General features: G+C 32.1%; 1 protein-coding gene across 6 annotated transcripts in view; it reads right to left on the bottom strand.

Annotated features, from left to right (window-relative positions):
• Positions 1 to 9,920: 9,920 nt before the first annotated feature.
• The window catches only part of LOC106477752 (membrane-associated guanylate kinase, WW and PDZ domain-containing protein 1-like), a 60,835-nt gene continuing 47,874 nt past the window's right edge, over positions 9,921 to 22,881 (bottom strand). For 5 of the 6 annotated variants that reach the window (XM_022381509.1, XM_022381503.1, XM_022381506.1 and 2 more), the window contains 9 exons: positions 22,418 to 22,484; positions 20,756 to 21,834; positions 19,150 to 19,342; positions 17,319 to 17,444; positions 16,535 to 16,702; positions 15,745 to 15,779; positions 14,518 to 14,688; positions 13,645 to 13,783; positions 9,921 to 12,336 (listed from right to left, as the gene is read on the bottom strand). In XM_022381509.1, coding sequence (XP_022237217.1) covers positions 12,179 to 12,336; positions 13,645 to 13,783; positions 14,518 to 14,688; positions 15,745 to 15,779; positions 16,535 to 16,702; positions 17,319 to 17,444; positions 19,150 to 19,342; positions 20,756 to 21,834; positions 22,418 to 22,484 — 2,136 coding nt within the window. In that variant the 3' untranslated portion in view covers positions 9,921 to 12,178. Of the gene's footprint in view, positions 12,337 to 13,644; positions 13,784 to 14,517; positions 14,689 to 15,200; positions 15,317 to 15,744; positions 15,780 to 16,534; positions 16,703 to 17,318; positions 17,445 to 19,149; positions 19,343 to 20,755; positions 21,835 to 22,417; positions 22,485 to 22,881 lie in introns of those variants that run through there. The other variant, XM_022381505.1, reaches the window with a different exon arrangement.

Raw genomic sequence — 22,881 nt, forward strand, 5'->3', positions numbered from 1 at the left:
TATATATATATGTATAAATATATAGTCAATTCGATATAGAGCTGTTTATGGGTCAAGTTTTAGAGTATTAGTTCAACTTCATTTTATTTTGTGATATGTTTGAGCTTATTTAAGTTGTAATATGTTTAGTTTATAGCAGCTATGATATTTTGTAACTATATTTTTATAAGATCAAATCATATTACTGGTTTATTCAGAATGAAATAAAAACAATGTAACTATAATTTTCTAGTAGTTTTGATTTAGAAATTAGTTTGGTTTGTGGAATTGAACTATTTCTGAGCTTTGAATATATTACAAGCTGTTTGATTTTACATTATTTCTGAAAGGTAGTTGTTATACATGAATTTTGAGTTAGTTACATTTATTTGTTGTTTTATGACATTTTTCAGATTAAATACGATAATATAACTTTGTATTTATCTGTGAAATCAGGTATAATTTTACTTATTCACGTTGTATTCAACTTGTTTTGGAAGCTTATTAGAGTTCTTATGTTGTTTCCGTTGTTTGGCTTTGAGGATTAAAATCAGATTTGATCACAACATAAGAAACCATTCTGCAGTCTTCACTCCACCAAGACTCTGCTATGACGACTTGTGGAAACCATTCTTGGGATGACAGCCAGCCCAAACTGGAGGAATTACTGTAGCACATATGTCCAATATGGAACATGACAGTCTCAAGGGAAATATTCATTCACTAACGCCAATAAAAACAGTCGTTCCACTTTGTTTCTCGCAGTATATGATATAAATTATTCTGCAACGTTTTATCTCTTTATCATTGGGGACCACACTCTCAAGAATATTTGAGTTTTCGCATAACACATTATTTTCCAACATTAAGTAAGCACAGAACAACACAATGTTTTTCTCTCAGGTCGTGTAAGCTAATCACAGTGATCTCTATCAGAGATACACTCATCTCAAGATTCAAGCTAAATTCTTTATTTGCATGAAAATTTTTTGTATATTTTAAGTGTGGTACGTAATGAAATATAAACTTACTGGTCCTACTATATAATGATAGACACACACAAACATGTACCAATATACAAACATAGCCTAGCTTAATGTTACATATCAACCAACGTATGCTTTTATTACAAACTATCATCATTTATTATAAATTCCTATAACCATGGCAACCAATGGTTACACCTTCTGTACTCTATAAGGGATGAACAGCTTATAGGCGCTCCCTGTTGAGTTACAATAACATCAACTCCAAATGATATTTCGAAAATAAAAATAAACTTGGATGGAAATCGGCATAAATGGCCGTTTCTGATAAAAGTCAAATCCACATCACATTTCTTATTGTCTACTACAAAATACATAAACAATATAATACTTTTATCATAATAACTAGAAACTAGCCCCATTTGCTAAACTTTTATTATTTATTATTTATTTTTATTATCTGTAGGACACAAAATCCACTACATCTAATAAAGCAAAAAACGAACTCGGGGTAAATCTAAAAAAATTATACTTGTCATGAGACATTACTATTAGTCCTATTATATTTTTAACACTACATTCCTTATTCAGTCCATTTTGTTTTTCTTTGAAGAAGACGAAGTTAACGTTCGTCACACCATAACATTTGTTGTTATAACAAACGGTTTACATAATTTGTGTTCCGACCACTAATATGTTTTTATGTCACCGTCGGTCAGATGTGCTGCGTATTAAGTAAAGCGCGCTGTCTGCATTGGCTATGGCGGACACAGTGTGTTTGAAATATTACTACGTACTCTACTTCTTCTTGAAAAGCCCCCAGTGGCACAGCGGAATGTCTGCGGACTTACAACGCTAGAAACCGGGGTTCGATACCCGTGGTGGGCAGAGCACAGATAGCCCATTGTGTAGCTTTGTGCATAACTACAATAAAACAAATCTTCTTGAAAAAATCCTAAGGGATTGAATAAGGAATGTAGTATTAAAAACAATAGGCTTAATACTCATGCCTTATTATAAGTATAATTAACTATAATCGTGCTTCGCCAACTTAAAAAAAAACATTCACACCATAAAATTATACTTATTATGAAAAGAAAGACTGGTATATACCTAACATACTCATAAACATGATCTTGCTCGGTTACAACACATGATCGATTCAACTTATAGCCTAGAAATTTGGTTTGGTTTGAATTTCGTGCAAAGCTACTTGAGGGCTATCTACACTAGCCCTCCATAATTTAGCAGTGATAGACTAGAAGGAAGGCAGCTACTCAATACCACCCACTACTAATTTTGGACTACTCTTTTTACTAACGAATAGTGGGATTGACCGTCACCATTATAACACTCCATGATCGAAATGGCGAAAATTTTCGGAGAAGAGGATTCGAACCCACGACCCGCGGATTCGAGTCGAGCGCTGTAGCCCTCAGGTCATGTGAAGCCCAAAGGTCAGTACATGCAAAGTTCCACCAGCATTTCTCACAAAACTCAAAGAGCATTCAAAAAGATAGATTGCAAAGTCCTTTCAGCTTATTGATATTTCAGATGTCCTAGCAATTTTCTTAAAACCAACCATTAATATTTTAGAATCTTATCCAACAATATCAGCTAGTCTAGCTGTATTCATGGGATTTGCAAAAAGAAATGCCACTACAACTCACTAGATACACCTGACAAATATCACAAAGCATCACACCAAAGTCTTACTTGTAAACATTGCTCAAAAGCTCAGAAAGTTTAAAATGTCGCATTCTTTTATTCCTTATTTGTCAAAAAATGCTGTCTATAATGTTGACCAAGCTATTAATCCCAACTAGGAAGCTGATGTCGGCGTCTTAGTGATTCAGCAGTGCAGCCAAACCACTCTTCTATTTGAATTTTCACATCTGACTTCCCACAGACTGTCAAATACATACTGTTAGCATCTTCCTTTCCATCAACTGAGTCGAGATTCTACAATATAGTACTCTCGTCATCAGAATCTACCCATTTATCCATTTGTTATTTGCAGAGCTCGAGATGTTCTTGAGAAGCTCATCAGTGAAATGGTGCTTCAACTTGAGCTGTTAGCATATATGAAACAGGATCAGTACAGTTAACACCAATTTATTTACGTGCCGTAGGCGTGTGTAATAGTCATATTCAGTACCGTGCTAGAAATGTGTTCTATTATCGGTTTGTCATACTCTTATATATGGACACTGTGCTGGATATAGAGAGGTACATTGGATCTAATAGGAGTTGTATGTTTATTCCAAACATTGGTATACATACAGTCACTTTGCTGAGGATTCATAAGCTTCGTAAACATCGACGACTTGTTAGTTTGTAATTACACTTCAACCAAATCATCAGACTGGAGTTGACAAGTATGCATTTTCACCCTATCCCCAACATTCAACATAACTCTACAATGGTAAAGTTGGCTTCTACCGTAGTAAAATATAGACACTTTTACCAATGAATGTATTTACCAAGATTACTATACCTTTAAAACTTAAATTCTCTTGTTACGTTTATCTGTTTGAGTATGGCTGCTGCGGGTAGCTAATGGAAGAGCGGGTGTGAAATGTTCAGTTCCCTACTTAGAAGCTAGAAATTTCTCACTTTTTCAGGAAGCACTCAAAACAATTGTATATTCCAATAATATATGGCTAGAAATTTGAAAAACAAATTTTCAATCTATACATAGACAAAGCACGTAGTTGACAGACTACACATTTGTTGATTTCTTCAGGAATTACGCAGAATAAAAATATTATTATAAAATTATTTTTAAGATGATAAGAAAGTGCAAGAAAGATAGGACACAAAAACAGTAATAACTCAAAAGTGCTTAAACCAAAATACGTCTGACAACAGCAGGAAATAAAAGCAAGAAATTAAAAGGCAGAGTTGGAAAACCAAAATGATACCATTCTCAAGTCTTTGCAACACGAAAGATTAAAAAAGAGCGAATAGACTACCATTAGAATAAGACAAGAGACTACTTCCGCTAAAACTAGTGACACAGCCTACTACAGTTTTCTCTTTCATTGTTTCAGAAATTGAAGAAACCACAGCTTCTCCTGACAAAGATAACACAGGCTTGTGATGGTTTTATTGTCTTGAAATGTTTACATGTTCTACAGTAATTTCTGTACCCTGAATACGAAAATGCTATTCATTTTTCTCCGTCATGTACAGATTTTTCACAAAACGTCACAAAAGTGAATCATTTTCATTGGTATCGGGTCACATTTTGTTGTGCTTAAAATGTTGACAACCAATGGCTATAGATTTCACTAGACCAATCGCGACGTCAAAGTCTTATCGATCGTTCTAGAACATAAACATAACACACATAATAATAAAAAAAAATATTCATTGTAGTAAACGAAATAATAATTTGATCTAAGTAGGAGTTTTCTTCCCGATTTGTAAAAAAACCTTACGTGATAGAAAAAATTAACATGAGTATGAAAAAATATCTTATTAAAACTAAAACAACTTTTATGAAGTTTAAATTCGCGGGCCTGTGTAATTTTAGAAAGGATAAGCAGGCAGAAAACTAAAATACATGTGTATTTGAATTGAGTGATTCAGTTAAATGGCCAAAAATCAGCTAAAAAGTGCGACAGTTGACGATTGAAATGGGTCCAGTACAGCTAATTTTCTGTTTAAACTCGACGTTTCGGGGTATTGAAACAACAGACCAATTGTGAATTCGTTGAGTGACGCACCAAATAACATTTACCATTGTTACTGGAGAAAGATACTTTTCCAAACTCAAGCTCCCCAATGGCACAACAGTAAGAGTGTGGACTTGTAACGTTAGAAACCGAGTTTCGATACCCGTGGTGGGCACAGCGCAGATGGCTCACTGTGTAGCTTTGCGCTTAACTACAGATAAACAAACAAACGAAACTCAAATTGATTAAACATCTGTGTGAAATCAACCAATCACGACACAAACAAAACTGGTTGGACTGGCAATAATGTCAGTCGAGTATGAAATTGCACAAAAAGTATGCGATTTCGCTTCAAAGAAAAAAAAAAGATGACACCTCTGTAACTGTGGAAAGTAAAATCAACATGTTAGTTAACTCTTATTGTAAAAGTTCGTGAGGGTTTAATAAATTAATTTGTTTTGTAGTCTTAAGATTCACAATTGAAATGAAAATTGATGGAGAATAGACTAAGAATTGCTGGGGGTGACAAACTAACGAGCACTGGGTCCGTAAACCTGAAGTACGCTTGTCTACCCAACTTATATTTTGGCCATCGTACGCGTCAGACTGCATAATTAGGTAATATTCCTTTCCTTGATGAACGGTAAGAAAACATATGGTGATGTTAAAATGCAACTTCTCTCATTCGTTAATCTACCATGTAATTGGTAACGGTTGAGTTGGAAAGCTTGTCTCACAAGTGCGTTTGGGTGCCTGTTACATGCTAACACTTGTTCAAGGTTTCGTAGCTCATTCTCTCCATGTATATATATATAATTTTCAAATGTTAGATTTTGCGACTTGTTTGCACTCCTTTCATAATGCCAAATTTCGTTTGTTTTGGTTTGAATTTAGCGCAAACCTATACAAGGGCTATGTGCGCTAGCCGTCCCTAAAATAGCAGTGAAAGACTAGAGAGAAGGCAGCTAGTCAACACCACCCACCGCCGAACATGCTCGCCCTTTCAGCCGTGAGGATGTTATAATGTGACGGTCAATCCAACTATTAGTTAGTAAGATGTAGCCTAATTGGTTGCGGTGGGTAGTGTGGACTAGTTGTATTCCTTTTAGTCTATCACTTCAAAATTAGTGACGGCTAGCAAAGACAGACCGTTCACATTCAATATTGAAGTGATATGTATATAATATTACGAGATCTCCTATGTTATTACTTTATTCAAAGTGAAACAGTCATTTGTAGATCCTCTGTACTCAAATCACAACAGTGCAATAAATCTTAAAATGGTAGATGAACCAGATTTGCAAACAACTCCGCACGGGTTACCACTCTTGCAACAAACTGACTTCTTAAAAACAATCTTATTAATATTTGAGAGAGAGATAAAACTTTACGCCTTCTATCGCACTTGCACTTACATAGGTAGAGCTTCACCCACCTCTATATACAACTATCTGGAATTAATGGACCTGGCAAAAACTAATATATCACCAAGGACACCTAAAGACACCGTTTCCTTGGTTACTTGCCAAAGTATACTTTATTCTCAACTAATGACATCTGCTTCTATCCACCGAAGAATATTCACTTGTAGAGTATTCTGCGTTACTGAACGAAGTTGAATTATAGATTCGAACATAATGGCAAATGTAGTGTTTTATTTAAATTTCCTGTACAGTTGTGATGCAAAGTAATTATAGTGCAAGTTCTCAAACACATATCCGGTGAATAATAATAATGAAAATTAGCATCTGTTCCATCTGACAACCTTTGCAGAGTAATACTTTGAAAATATGATTTGTAAAAATTCAAGTTTGCATTTAAAGATGTTAATATGTAACGAATATCTCCTATCTACTGTGAATGAGAGTAAATATATTAGCGGTAAATCTATGTGCTTATAACGCTAAAAATTTGGTTTCGATACCCGCGGTGGGCGAAGCACAGATAGCCCATTGTGTAGCTTTGTGCTTAATAGCAAACAAATAAAGAAACTATCTTGTTATAATAAATATAATTGTTTATAGACATTTGAGTTAGCTTTAACAAACTCGGTACTATTTGGAGAAATAGAATTAACAAATTGATATATATATATATTTAAACATACTAGACTCATATTTTTACACTCTCAATTTTTTTTAATTTATGCGTGATATATACAAGTATATACTTGATTTATAACCTTATAACCCAATGATATTCATTCACAGATAATAGGAACGGCCCCCAGTGGCACAGCGGTATGTCTGTGGACTTACAACGCTAGAATCCGGGTTTCGATACCCATGGAGGGCTTAATTACAAACGCACAAGCATGATAGGTAATCAAATATTCTAAATTATACTTATTACATACACTGAAACCTTGATACATACGAAGCTATTTTAAATATATTTATAGATACTGAAATAAATTAATAACATTTAAGTCGTATTATACGTTCTATGATAAATATTTCACTTATCGTTTTTTTATGAAGCTAAAAAAAGGCGAGCTAGTGCTCGGATTATTTTTTATCTACAATGCATCAGTCTAAAAACATAGTGGGCTTGAATACGAAACCCGATAATCCGAGGGTTTCTGGAAGCTAACTGTTTGAGCTTTCCAAAAGATGTTTGTTTGAGAAGTTTCGCGCAAACCTATACTAGGGGTATCTGCGCATAGCCGTTCCAAATTTTGAACTAATAGACTAGAGGGAAGGCAGCTAGTCAACAGCACCAATACTTGTGTTATTCTTGTCTGACTGAATAGTGGGATTTGACTTTTCACTCTCATAGTACACTCATGACCTCAAGATGAGAAGCACAGTTTTTCAGCAAGGGTACGCGAACCATGGACCCTCGGATTTATAGTCCTTACACGCAAAGTGTTAGATCACGTACGACCCTATTCCGAAAGAACTAGAATTATCAGATTTATGTTAGTACGATTCATGTACTTTTTAAATAACATAAGCATCGGCTATAGAGATATGGTAATGTCAACATTAAAGGCAAACCTTAAATATTCGTAAATTGTGTCATAACATGGTTTGAATAGAGCATCAGCTATAAAGATACGGTAATGTCAACATTAAAGGCAAAACCTTAAATATTCGTAAATTGTATCATAACATGGTTTGAATAGAGCATCAGCTATAAAGATACGGTAATGTCAACATTAAAGGCAAAACCTTAAATATTCGTAAATTGTGTCATAACATGCTTTGAATAGAGCATCAGCTATAAAGATACGGTAATGTCAACATTAAAGGCAAAACCTTAAATATTCGTAAATTGTGTCATAACATGCTTTGAATAGAGCATCAGCTATAAAGATACGGTAATGTCAACATTAAAGGCAAAACCTTAAATATTTGTAAACTGTATCATAACATGCTTTGAATAGAGCATCAGCTATAGAGAAACGGTAATGTCAACATTAAAGGCAAACTTTAATTATTTTTTAACTGTATCATATCATGCTTTGAGTACATTTTTCAAGATAAAACATACCTACAACAAGCACACAACTGAGAACGCTTACATTACAGATTACAAAAATAAATGGCATACATTTCAGCTGATATTATGTACTTTCTCGTAACATCAGTGTCAGCGTTGATACAACTTGTTTGAGATGTCCCCAACGAAGCCACACGAATAACTATAGCAGTGAGAGAAATAAAGTTAACATGTAACAGCAGAGGTTTTCCTTTCCATTTGTATTTCTTGGCAGCACACTTTAAACAGTGCACGAAGAGTTGCCGTTAACTTGGAGAAAACCTGATGTTCCACACACTGGGAGGCCAGGTCCTGGCAAAGATGAATATCTGTATTTCTTTATGAATAATTTCACCACTGAGTCATAGTAATATAACAATTTTATAGTTTCACCATCTTGTTACTATGCACGTTGCAACACCTGGTCTGAATATCATGCATTGTGACAATAGACCTTCAGCATAATTTCTATTGGTACATGTTGTGAAATCTATAACTCACCAGTCCCCTCTGCATGCTTTTCATAACCCAGCTAGTGTACAAAGATAATAGTTTCCTTGTTCCCGTTTCAACAGTTCGTTTGCACAAAAATCTACAGGTGCTGTATCCAGTGACTTGACCAGTATGTCTTTGTATGGAATAGCATGAATGCCCATTTGACTCTTCTGCTGCTCAAGTTAAGCAACCATAAACAACTATGTCCTGAAAGGTACTTGTGTACACATGATTTGTGTTGCTGTTTCAAGCTAATATCCTTCTTGATTATGTTGTGTACTGTATTAAATTATTTTAATATAACATCTCAACCTCTTATATACACGAGAGTAATGCTATACAGTAGAGAATTATTCTCTCTCTCTATATATATATATACGTGTGTGTTTATGTAGTCACACAAAGAAAAAGCAGACAATGAAAAATTATTCTCCAATTGAATGAATGTTGCAAAGTGTTGATGTCTTCCATTAGGTTTAATCCAGTTCTAGTTTCTTAAGGTTGTTTTTAGTTTGGTTCGAATTTTGCATAAAGCTACATGAGAGCTATCTGCATTTGCCCTTCTTAATTTAGCAGACTAGAGGGAAGGCAATTAGTCATCACCACCCATCACCAACTCTTGAGCTACTCTTTACCCAACAAATAGTGGGATTCACCATCACATTGTAATTTCCGCATGGCTAAGAGGGAGAGTATATTTGGTGGGACGGGGATTCGAATCCACGACCCACAGATTGCACATCAAACACTCTAAAGCACCTGGCCATGCCAGGCCTCTTAAGATTGGGAATCTTTCTATAGATTTTAGTTTCTTAGGACTTCCAACTCTTTGTGAGGAACAGAAGTATGCAGAATACAAATGTATTTATAAAAGTACCATTCAAATATTTCATTATAAAAGCCACATTACAATATTCTATTTTAAAAGTACTATTATAATGTTCCAAAGTTAGAAAATATTCTATATGTTCAAGTATCAAATTATTATAATGCCTATTATTATTATTATTGTTTTAATATTCCATTCTAAAAGTATTGTCCTTGTATCTCAAGTATAAGCTTTTTATATTTCAGTTGTTCGCATTGTTATAATGTCCAGTTATTAAAAATGTGTTATAATGCACAAGAATAAAAGTATAAATTTTAGGTTTTTGAATTAATAAGATGTTGTTCCTATGTTCACATTTAAAAGCTTTGTCCCAAACATATAATTATAAAAGTAAATTTCAATATCCTATCACCACTTTTTTAATATAAAAACTAATAAAAGTTTCGATATATTTAAAAAATAAACTTCAATACAAAATTTTTATTTTCAAGCAGTATGCAATAATCACTTGTTACAAAATGTCAAACATTTTGATCATCACTCATCTAATTTACTAAAAGTACAAATTAACTTATGAGAAAACACACACATATCTCAGCATTAAATGTTTACAAAAATGCATCACAGGTAAATCTATTTACACAGTCCTTAAAATACCTTTTAAGTTGTTTCCACCTTGAAATACATTTTTAATAAATGCTTTTAACTTTACTAATGAATTTACATTTAACATTGACAACAAGAGCAATATGCACAGTCATTCTCACACCTACTTTTTCTTAACTGACTTAAAATTTTAACTTATTTAGTAGTAAAACACTAATATATGGATATGAAGTTGTATGCACATCCACCATTTACAAAATAATGCAGCCAAACTGAAAATACAAAGCTAACATCAGTAATACAAAATGATAGACAAATACTATAGCTCTTCTACTTAGCATGGATTCATAGCAGAGATAACAAGATGAAAAGTTCACAGAAAGCTCAATTCAGAATATTATTTTAGTCTACAGAAGAACCAAACACTTTTCAAAACTAAACGCTGGCACAAATGCAATCTGAAAATTTAGTGTTGCTATATATATAAAAGACATTGTCTAAACTGTATGTTATATGTATGGTGTTTTCAGTTGTCTTTTACTCACTAAAGTGAACCTCTATTTTTTATAGAACTTAAAAACACCATACATATAACAAGTTTCCCACTATAAAAAGTATAGTCTTGTTTTTCAATTTGCTTTGTCTAGTGTTACTCATGCGTGTTATAATTCTGTGAAACCAGTAAATGGAGTGACAAATGGTGAATCAAATGACAGATTGGGTTTCATATTCATTACTGTCCAAAGAAATAATGGAATTTGACCAGTTACAAAAGTTAGTCTATTTTAACATTATGCAATCAACGAATGATAATTGTCTCATGTGAAACACACAAGAGTAAGAACTGTACATATCAACAAAGAAAAATAATAATATTTTTTATGCCTCCTGAAATCAGTGGATACTTCCATAGTCATGCTATATCAGCAAAGCCTGTCAGAGAAATTCCATGCCCCCAATTGCTTCCTATCAGCCAAAGTTTTGGTACAATTTTTCTCTCTTTCAAAGTTTACTTTCCCAAGTCTAATCCTACTGTTTTTACCTAAGCTCCTTTCTCACCCCTATCACTATAACCACCTTTACAACTAGCATTTAAAGTTGGCATAGCATAAAAGCTGTAAAAACAAATTTGCTAAGAATCGTATCATTGAAATACATATCAGTAAGCTTTAAAACATCACAATGAATATGAGTTCAGGTCAATCAGTTCTTCAATTATCATCAGATGCAATGAAAGCTAAATTTTTTTTACTGGGTCTAAGATACTACCAAAGTGTATGTTTTTGTGTGTCTGTCTTTCTTTCCTTTTCCTCTTCCTTCCCTTCCCAGGAACCCCCCTTCTCTGATGGGCCTTGTAGATCAGCAGTGGTCACCCATATAGCACTGAACATCCAAGTATTAACAATCCTCAAAAAAGTGAAAATCGTCAAATAGAAGTGAATATCTAAACAGCAGTAAACTTCCAAGTAGTAACAATCATCCAAACAGTAATAATCAAACATCAGAGAAGTAACAAGCATCTAAGATACAAAAATAAAATATTCAAGAAGTGACCATCCAAGTAGTAACAAACATCCAAAAAGTAATAATCATCATACAGAAGTGAACACCCAAGTATAACAATCATCTAAACAATAATAATCAAACATTATAATCATTCCACAGTAATAATCATCAAATAGAAGTGAACACACAAATAGCAATGATCATCCAATAGCAACAATAATCTAAATAGTAATAATAATTGAAGTAGCACTAATAACTTAAGTAGAAATATCATCTAAACATTTATGTATGTGGCAGATATAATATCATTAACTAATGACAGTGTTGGCAGCTTTCACAAACTTTTTAATGTTTTTGAATATTCCCATGATGAAAAAGCACTCAAAGTCACACACCAACAATCTTCATGATTCAACACATTAGGCCACTATTCCACACCAAATTTGATTATCTTTAATCGTTTTGGTGAACACTACCTTTTTTGTATTCATTTGACTGTGTTGATCAACATTACTCTACAACTTCTGGCAACTAACAATACAAGTTCATCAGATTATTATTATGTAACAAAGTAATTGCTTCTCCAAGAAAATATTAACTTATCCCTCAACTTCTCATGAATAGATATCATAATTCCACAGGTCTACATTTCTCATGGTACCATCTGATTGAGAGGGTCCTCGAGGAGAGCTTTGGCTAATTGGTCCATTAAGTATCGTAGGCAGTGATGACATTGCTGAAGCTGAGATATTCAGTGGACTTGGCTGGTCAACTAAAATCCATAATAAAAAATCAAATCTACTAAAACATTAGCCATCTACTGTAAAACAATTAAAGAAAACTGGAACTTAAACTTTTTAACATGTGGTCACATAAATAAGACAAACACAAAATAAACATACAATAATATTTTATCCTTTATTATATGAAAAAAATGCCATAAAAGACTTTTCTCAGTAAGAAACTACTTGAAAACTATGGTATATTTTTTAAAAGAAGAAGAGAGAGAAGATTGTATATGACAAAAAAATCACCCCTATTCTTAAATATTTGTTATTTCAAACAGCAAAGATGCTTATAATATTCACTTAAATAGAGTGAAAGTTGTATGTTATTTCTAAACAGCACCATAATTGACTAGATGAAAGTCATAGGACTTAACCCTTACCCTTACACTTATTGCAACTTTCTAGTTCCTGTATATATTAAATCAGAAAATATCTGCAGAATCTTCAGTTCCTTAAAACACAAACAAATCTCTCTCAAAACTTCAGTTTCTGTACCCTAAAACAGCAAAACCTCTCACAAACTATATTAAAACAAAAAATATCTCAAAATACTCAGTTTCTCAACATCATAATGCAAGTCCTTTCTTCCAAACTTCAGTTTCTCTACATTAAAACAACAAAATCTCTTAAAAACTTCAGTTTCTCTACATTAAAACAACAAAATCTCTTAAAAACTTCAGTTTCTCTGCATCAAAACATTAAACATTAAATTCTCTGCATTTTTGATCTCTCAAAATTTAAGTTTTTGTAATAGAAACCACAAAATCTCTCAGAGAAACTATAGTTTCTCTAAATTACAAAAATTCTCTAAGAAATGTTTCATGATTGAAAGCCTAGCATTTTCACATCTATTTCATTATTACAGTTGATCCTACAAATACAGTCTCATATATGCTATTCTATAAATCTACTTTAGCAGCTATCTAGTTTAAAGATGGAATAGGTAAAATAAATCCTGGAATATTACTTATTTATAGCTTCCTCCACTTATTAAATATTGTCTAATAATCTAAATTATAAAGTACTTTTAAACTGTGGCACATATACGTATGCAGATCTAGCAATCAGTCCCTTGCACAAACTTAACAGTAAATTCCCAAGCCTTTATGAGAGTAGTAAACAAAGATTTATGAAAAATAACTATGACAAACAGTCTCTGGTACAAACTTAAAAGTAAATCCTCAAGCCTCTATAGAACTATATGTAAACAGAGATTTAAGGAAAATAAAATAAAAATAACAGAAGATAACTTCTGGAATTCATATATAAAGATCAAATACCAGCATACATACCAAACCCACATGGCAAATTTGCTCCCCTCTTGACTAATAATCTAACACTGTTATTGCTCTGTCTAATAAGCTCTGTAGCTTCTCCATGGGTCATGTTCTTGGTGTTGATTCCATTAATTTCAATTAACTGATCACCAACCTGAAAGAAAGAGTTTTAAGTTGCTATTCAACATTGATATAACATTAGCATAACTGGGGTGAATGATGCAGAAACACTTTACCATTTCTTCATCTGATACTATAAGTAATGAGATATCTATATACTACTCATTTAGAACATCAATTGTTTTCTAGGCTTTCAGTTTATCTCTGACTTCTAAGTGGCAAAGTAGAAATTAATAAATTTAAAAATAAAACCCCAGTTTTAACTTTGAAAAAAAAATCAATCTTGCCCTGAGCAATTTAATTTTTTTACTTGTAATGATTTACGACATGAACTACACTAACTCTAGTGGTACCAAGCTCACAAATGAAACATTTGGTAAATTTTCTCAATTTTTGCCTAAATAATATAAACTAATCACAATAAAATATAACATCAGCAGTCTGTTAAACTTTTATGTACATATTATATTCTTACATTGATACATCAGTACATTTTATTAAAAATATGTATATATAAAGGCAGGAGCAGTTCAAAAGAAACTATAAAACAAAAGCATGTATTGCAATTGTTTATTCCAGTCTGAAAAATGCAATTTAATCAGTTCAAATACTTAATTATCTTAAAAATTATTTTGGCACTTAATAAATTCCTAGGGAAGAGATGTTTATGTCTATATGTTATTTTTTTATATTTCAATTCACCATCACAAACTTCTAATTATTCTGAAAATGTAATATATAGTTTGTTTGTTTTAGATCATTACTCACCTGGAGTCTGTTATCTTGCTGTGCTGGTCCATTTTCTGCTATCCTCAGCACAAAGAGAGGCATGTTTTTGAATTCCTTTCCACCTCGAATGCTAAAGCCATAACCTTGAGATCCACGGTGAAGCTCAACAGAATAGTATTCACTAACATGGTCAGTTGATTGCTCATCTCCCTGTTACATTTATCATCAAAAAATTAGGGTACAATGTTTAAATTCTTCCATTTATTTGTTGCTTCTCAAGATTCGTCAGCTCATTGAAAAATTAAAAGTGTTTTAGATACCATACTTATTATATTTGTCAAGATCTATCATTATGCCTAGATAAAGGTAAACTGCTGCTACAGTTCTGAGTATATCTGCCAAGTTTTATCAACATGCTGTATTTAAGAAAATGATTGCTTGCTAACAAAGCTATGACAGTGATTATCTCAAATGTTCTTTTCATCATATCATCAGCAGAAAAATATATATAAAATCAAAGACAAACCAGATTATTGAAAATTAATGTTGATAATACTTAAGAAAATGTCAAATATTTTTAAAGTATTTTTTAATTCTTAAACAAGCTAATTAAACTCTTGACTGTCGATATCTATTGGTGTCTATAATATGCAGTTGTAAGAAAATAAGTTAGAGTGCAAAACACAAGATGATGATGATGATGATGAAATTACAGAACAGACCTGCACTGAAGATAAGCACAGAGTATAAGTGTCACAGTAAACATGTGTGTCCTGTCAGGATCAGCCAATGGCAGTGAAGGGATGGCTATGACATGAAGTAAAGATGTTCCAGAGTTCTGAGATAAGGAATACAGAAGAGCAGCAAAGCAAGTGAAAACAAAGTTGGTGCAAAAATAAAAAGTATTGTTTGTTAAGATAACATTGGTTATTGTAAATATGAAGATAATAGAATTAGTTGCACACTTTCACAGGTAAAAGTTTTTATTTCAGAGCAAAGTTTCAAGCAAGAATCCCTTGTCAGTTTATGCCATTGTGTAATACAGTACTTGATCTAAGATATATTATTTCTCCTAAATTTTAGTTGTTAATCTTGATATAAACATACAGTTTACGATTCCACGTGGTGGTTACTGGATTAGTAGTTGTTAACAATGTACAACAGTAAACAAACACAACACTTGAATAAATAAGTAAAAAACAACTGAAACATTTTGAACATGAAAATATTGAATGGAAACTGACACCATCTTAATTTGTTACCTACCCTTTGTGATGATGATGTTGTACTGGAGGTGTCACCTGCAAGACCAAAAGTTAAAACAAACTGAAGTTTTAGATTCTAAAAACAAAATATTAATAATGAACATGGCAATTAGTAGCCAATAACATTAAAAAATCTATTTAATCAGCGTTACATCTTTTTAGATAAATGCTATCATAAACAGAGAACAACTAAGAAAGGCACAGAAAATACTATAAAATGAGTGATAAAGATACACATGTTATAGATACAGAAAAATATGGGTAATATAGACAAAATAAGAAAATCTCCAAAATGTTTTGTTTAAGATGACTATTTATTTAGATTAGATTCAAAATGTTCAACCTACAATTTCAGTATACCAGCATAGTAGACCTGCTGACAGGGGAGGGGGAACAAAGGAGCAACTCCCCAGAAGTCCATCAACTTAAAGGGGCCCAAGCAGATGGGATAAATATATATTTTTTTATTTAATAAGATAAAAATAAAAGTAATAACAGTCAGCATTGCTTTTCTAGAGGGGCCAATGACTGTTCTGCCCTGGGATATGGAATTGCTATCAGCAGGCCTGTGTAGTAGGTCTGATCTGTACAGTGGTTACATTTAGAAGTGTACACTAATGGTTTGAACAAAGTTATTTCTATGCAAAAATAAAATATAGATTACTTAAACTGACTATCATAACAAGTTATTTTCTAGTCATCATTTACTGAAAATATATTCCAGAAAGCTCACCATTAAATGGTTTACATCTGACACTGTGTACTTTGGTTAAAATGACAAAGGTTAGTACCTTGAGGAGGACCAATGGTGAGTACAACTGTACAACCAGAAGCTTTAATCAGGCCCACAATCTCTTCATGGTGCATATTTAAAATACTTATACCATTTATAGCCAGAATATAATCCCCAACCTGAAGTTCTCCACAATGTTCTGCTGGACTTTGTTGAACAATTCTCCCTGCAATATACAAAATCAGACAATTTTTATGATTTTCAATGAACTTAATAACAAATTATCTCCTAAAAAATTATATATTCTTAAAACAGCAGAAACACTGGTTAATGAAACTCATTAATCAGAACTAAATAAAATGTGTATTTATCAATAATATATAGTGGTGCAGTGCTAAATTGTGTAGTGACAGACCCCTGCCAAAATCTGTTAGACATATGACATCACCATCAAAGTACTTACTAACATTAGTTCTAAACTGAATACACATATATTACCAAGAAAAAACATACAACTAAATTTTTTTTAAATTAAGCAGTAAGGGAAAACAACAACTGGGTATCATATATTAAAATCAGTAATATCAAAACAAGTTTAAAAATATGTATCTTATTAATTTACAATATTTCTAATTCTGGCACCACTACACCCCCGGTAATATATATTGTCTTTAAGAACAAATAAAACTTACCAATTGTTAATCATGCCTTAAAGGAGAAGTAAAACCTACCTATCATTAATTCTGCCTTTTAAACCTATCTATTGCTAATCTAGCCTTAAAGAGGAAAAAAATCTTACCTGTTGTTAATCCTATTTTACTTACAGAAGAAATGAAACCTACCTATTGCTGATCCTGCTTTGCCTACAGAAGAAATTATAACAAATCCAAATCCTTCATTCTCTTTTCTTGTGAGAGTGATGTCATATGGATACATTTTTTCAGTTGATTTGGTGTGATTTAAAGGCTCTGACAGAAAAAATAAATCATACAACGTTTAGTGAAAATAATGTATAACAATACACTGGTAAACATTATTACATAATAATCATTATCTTGCATCCTTGTCATACTAAACATACAGTTTACTTTTGAGTCTAGCAAAGCATTCAAACTAGTTAAAGCAAGTTAATTTGAATCTCGTAAATCAGTTAAGAAGGAAACATCACAAAACCTGTTTTAGATTTACCTAATCTAAGTGTTGATCCTGGTGAAGATCATGTAAATAACCATACATTTCAAGTAACTATACAAATCTTGGAAAACAAAATCTGTTAATGATTTATTCATTATGTACATTTAATAATACAGAACTTATCAAAATCTCTGTTTATATTACAAAGTAACAAAGCATCTGACTGAACATTAAACACAGCACTTAAAGATGAGGTTTGAAGTGTACACAAACTATAGATAGTGTTCACTATTTTACAGAAAGGTTTTTGGTGTGTCCTGATTATCAATTTTATTCATGTTCACTGTTTTATTGAAGGGTTTGTGGTGTGTCCTATTTGTCAAACGTTAGACATTGTTCACTGTTTTACAGAAGAGTTGGTGTATGTCTTGATTATCAAATTTTAAAAAGTGCTCACTGTTTTACAGAATGGTTTGTGGTGTGTTCTTATTATCAAACTTTAAATATATTCACTGTGTTATAGAAGAGTTTGTGGTGTGTCCTAGTTGTAAAATCTTTGAACAATGTTCACTGTTTTACAAAATGGTTTGCATGTGGCATGATTATCAAACTATAGACAGTATTAACTGTTTTTCAGAAGGGTTTGTGGTACATTCTGGTTGCCAACTTTAGACAGTTTTCACCAGTTTAGTGGAGAACTTGAGGTGTGCTTCGATTGCCAAACTTTAGACAGTGTTCTAAAATTTACAGAAGAGTTCAGAACTAACCAAGTTCTAAAATACTTCCATGCAATCTATGGAATGAATGGTAGAATATTTAAAAGTAAACATAATTTCTGATATATTGAATCCTTCTAGAAGTTTTTTTGTAAACCCAGCTACATTTATATATGTTCCAAGAACATTTTGGGTTGTGCATTTCAATTTGAACTTTTTTTTCTGAAAATGTAGCTCAATGTTAATATTCTTTCACATCACAATGGTTTGAGATTTCTTTATTATTTGATGCTAAAAGTAAGAACTTACACAACATGTCAGTTAAAGTAAAAACAGAAGTTGTAAAATCACTGTGCATGTAGTGTGGTATATTAATTAATACACTAATCATACAAAACAATAATGAAAAGGACTGCAAAACTAGTAAGTTTGTAAAATTAGTGTATTTTTAGTTAATTTAACTTACTCTGGAAGAAGTAAGTGTATAATGGAAAATAGTTTTTCTTCCTTTTGAGTAAACAAACTTGGCATATTTTATTATAAGAAACAACAAACACTAAAAAATTTTAAAGTATTTTAACTTAAAATATGGTAAATTTCAATGCTGTTGCATACCTTTAAATAACTGATATTTTTAAAAGTAGACCTCCCATTACATGTACATACTTTTATAGTCATTTTTTATCTTATAAGTCTAGATGAAATGCTACATTATGCAATTAACGTATTTTACTTATGTATTACTACAAAGCCCAATAATGATATTTACTCTCACAGTGTCATCCACTATGTCAAATCATAACAAAAAATACATAAATCAGACCTAAAGATGATACTCGTCTTCTGATCCTCAGTGTTACTCTACCACTTAGTGCTGCATTTCTCACTAACTGAACTACTTGATGGTGTGATGCACTGATGACCACTTGACTGTCAACAAAGACTATTTCATCACCTGAATGGAGACGTCCATCCATATCTGCAGCTCCACCGGGCACAATATGACCAACAGACACCTGTAAGTTGAACAAATGAAATGTCAACTAGATTTGAGATAAATTATTGAAGACTTAAAAGTCACTTATTTCAAAGGTAACTAAGTCTACCACAGAAATTTATAATTAAAAACTTTTAAGTCCACAAATCATATTTTACAAGTGAGACATCATAATAACTATATCTGGAGGGTTCCCACATCAACAATTGACTTTTTTGTTATTTTTAAAAACATTATTATTTTTATTTCATTAAAGCACTTTTATTTTCAGGTACACTATGCACTTTTTTAGTTCTAGCTGATAATAGAAAAGTGGTGAAGATTTGACATTGACCCAGCATCAGAAGAAAGAAATTATAAATAATTAAAAATTAGGAATCCAAAAATAAAACTTAAACTGGGAAATTGTTAAGACCATTCCTGGTCTGCTTGTTGAGCTTTAAGCTTAAAGGTTGATGGAGATAACTGTAAAACTTGCTTAAAAAAATGTAATGTATAATCCAAGTATGGATCTATCTCAGTCTATGTTGCAAGCTCTTTTACACATAATCTCTTGTTAGAATTGTTTTTACTCACTATAATTTGAGAAAGCTGCAGTAGAGCAAATGCTCATTGACAAACTGATCAAAATAACAAAAAAAAGAAATTGTAGTTTCATTAATTCTAACCACATGTTGCATCTTCTAGTTGAAATTTTCAGCTGAAATTACAGTTGAAATACACTTTCAGAAAAATGTTCAATAAATTTACAACAAAACAACACTTCAATGAAGCTAATTAAATGAAGATAAAACATGTCACAGCTTGAAAGTTAATAAATAACATAGTAACTTAACATTAGGAAAAAACCTCTGCTAAATCACTTTCATCAGGAATGAGTCTGAAGGTAGCAACTTAATTTTTATGATACTCAATTTTTTATCCCCCCAACTAACTCTTGTTCAGACTATTACTATTTTAATTCTACATGTTCTGAAACCAAGTACTGTATATCATCTATTCAGCTTGTCAGGTAATAATCAGACATTATAGAGGTATTAAGAGTAAATCCACATTTGTAAACAATCAATTTATTAAGCAAAATATACCAAATATGTAACTAACCACCAATATAACGAAGTAAATTTTAATATCAGAGAATTTATTTTTATGGCTGGAAAATAGTTTAGGGCTTTTAAATTTATGTTATGATTTTTTTTTTAAGTGAAACACCAGTGACTATAGAATAAAAGAAAATATAAAACAGTTATTTTTTTTTCATCATAGTGATTTATTACTTTCAGATCATTACCTAATCCTTTATCTTTGAACACTGAAAATACAACTGGGTTATTATGATGCAAGAAAATGTGCAAGAACTTTCAAGTCTTGTTATAATAGCTTATTATTAGAAACGTGTTATTAATATTATAATACTTTTCCTTAATATTACCTGCGAATCCTCCTCTGTTCCTCCTACAATACGAAAACCAAAACCACTCTCTTTTCTGACAAGTGTTATGGTCATTTCAAGAAAATCTGTGCTCCATCCAAGAGGTGGTGATCTTGGAACAGTTGCACCAAATGAATTAAGACTAGGCCTACTGTAAGTGGAAATGGTGTCCCTTGGTGCACAATACAATGCTGTAGCCTCAGGTTGCTCACACTCAGTTGAAGTTTCATACTTTTGTTGAGTCTGGCTGTCATTCTGAGAGCCTACTCTATATTTATTAGAAGGTACAGTTGAGTAAACAGATTCTGTTTCTTCACCAGATAGTGTTTGGAAATAGTCCCGTGGACTATGTTCATGTAGAAATTCTCCTGAAATACTTCCATTCCTCCTGTATGACAAAGTTCTGTTGTTTGACAAACCCTTGTTTGAACTATTAGAACAGCCTGAACTACTTCTGTTGTTGGCAGTCTTGCTGTTGTTAACTATACAGTTAAGATCCTGATTGTCCATATCACCACAACTGTGAACATTTGTCCTACTATGATATGACAAAGTAGAGAAACCCTCATTATCTGACCTTTCACTATGAGAACTGGGAATATTTGAGTAGATAGGATTTTTCAGGTCTAACTTTATATTTCTATTAAAATTTCCATTGTGATGAGATGTGCATGCATACAACAGTTCATGCTCCCTATCCTCCTCACTAGTATTCATACCCAACTCTGTACAGCTGTGATCATTCCAGTAAGATTCTTGACTGTGATCACCAGAACCAGTGTTCTCAGTAACAGCTGTAGATGAGCCACTCAGAACCATTTCTTTTAGCATTCCAGAGTAAGTATTATATTTATCACAGGAGGTAACACTCATATTACCAGTAGTTCTAGCATTCAACACATTTTCTGAATCACAAGATGCAAGTATTTCACTATTTGTAGACCGTTCCCAATTCCTAGAATCAACAAGTGGAGTTTTTGGTCGACTAATGTAGATAGTTTCTTTGTCTTTGGACCTGTAGAGGTCAGCTGTTGGAGTTTTACTTCGATGTGCTCCAGAAACAGATGGAAGGTGTCCTTCTTTATTGAGAAAACAAAACTTAACTAAACAGACTGCTTTTACAGCAACAGATAGAAAATAAGGTTTTATATGAAAAACGTTTGTTTATTCAATCAGTACATTCCATAATTTATGCAACATGTGAAAATTCAGCAGCCAAAATCTACAAAAACAGCTTTCCCTTTAAAATATAATACAATTATTTGTGAGATGCACAGACTTATAGTCAATACTACCTTCTTTTAAGATTCTACACTATTAATAAATATTCTAAATAATTGAAAGTATTCTTGTCAGACTAATTCAGTATAACTAACAATCATTGAATTATATGGTTTGGAACAAATTCTAACTATACCTGTTTCCAATCTTGAAGAATTAGCTACAAAGTTAAATTACTCCAATCAGTAAAGATACGTCAACCATAGATCTAAAGATCTAAATATAAAAACAATGAGTCAAAGGGACAAACCATTTCCTGTTTGCATAAATTTTTATTTGCTGTTTGTTCAAAATTATGTGAACAGTTCAGAATACTTAAACTCAATTATCTATGAAATAATAATAAAAGAAATTAGTGTTATTACAAAATCTGTTACAAACCCGAAAAGTTAATCAGTAGGGAATGTGAGATGGAGCTGTTTGCTGATTTACGAATACCACCAGGGTTCTGCAAAAGAGAAAAAAATATATATACTAATTGTAATAAGTCTTATTTCATATTAAAGTATATTATCATTACAAAAATGTTGATAAGTATTTTAAAAGTACAGAAGATTAGTGTGAGTTTCCAGTAAAATGCTTTGACTCAGTTTTTCTAAAATACATTAACTATTTTGGTAAAACAAGTAAAATACTACTACATATATTATTGTAGCATCTCTTATACAGCACTGTTTATAAATTATAAAATACATTTTGCTTTCCAGTTCTCTAACCTCATAGCTATGAAATAAATAACATTTTAAATCTTTTTACAGTTTTGGTTTAATATACGGTAGAGAACATAACTTACTATCAGTGTTTGTAAATGTTTCTGGGTATATAAAGTACTGAACTAACAATAA

This window comes from Limulus polyphemus, unplaced genomic scaffold (assembly GCF_000517525.1).
Source record: "Limulus polyphemus unplaced genomic scaffold, Limulus_polyphemus-2.1.2 Scaffold169, whole genome shotgun sequence".
Lineage (NCBI taxonomy): Eukaryota > Metazoa > Arthropoda > Merostomata > Xiphosura > Limulidae > Limulus > Limulus polyphemus.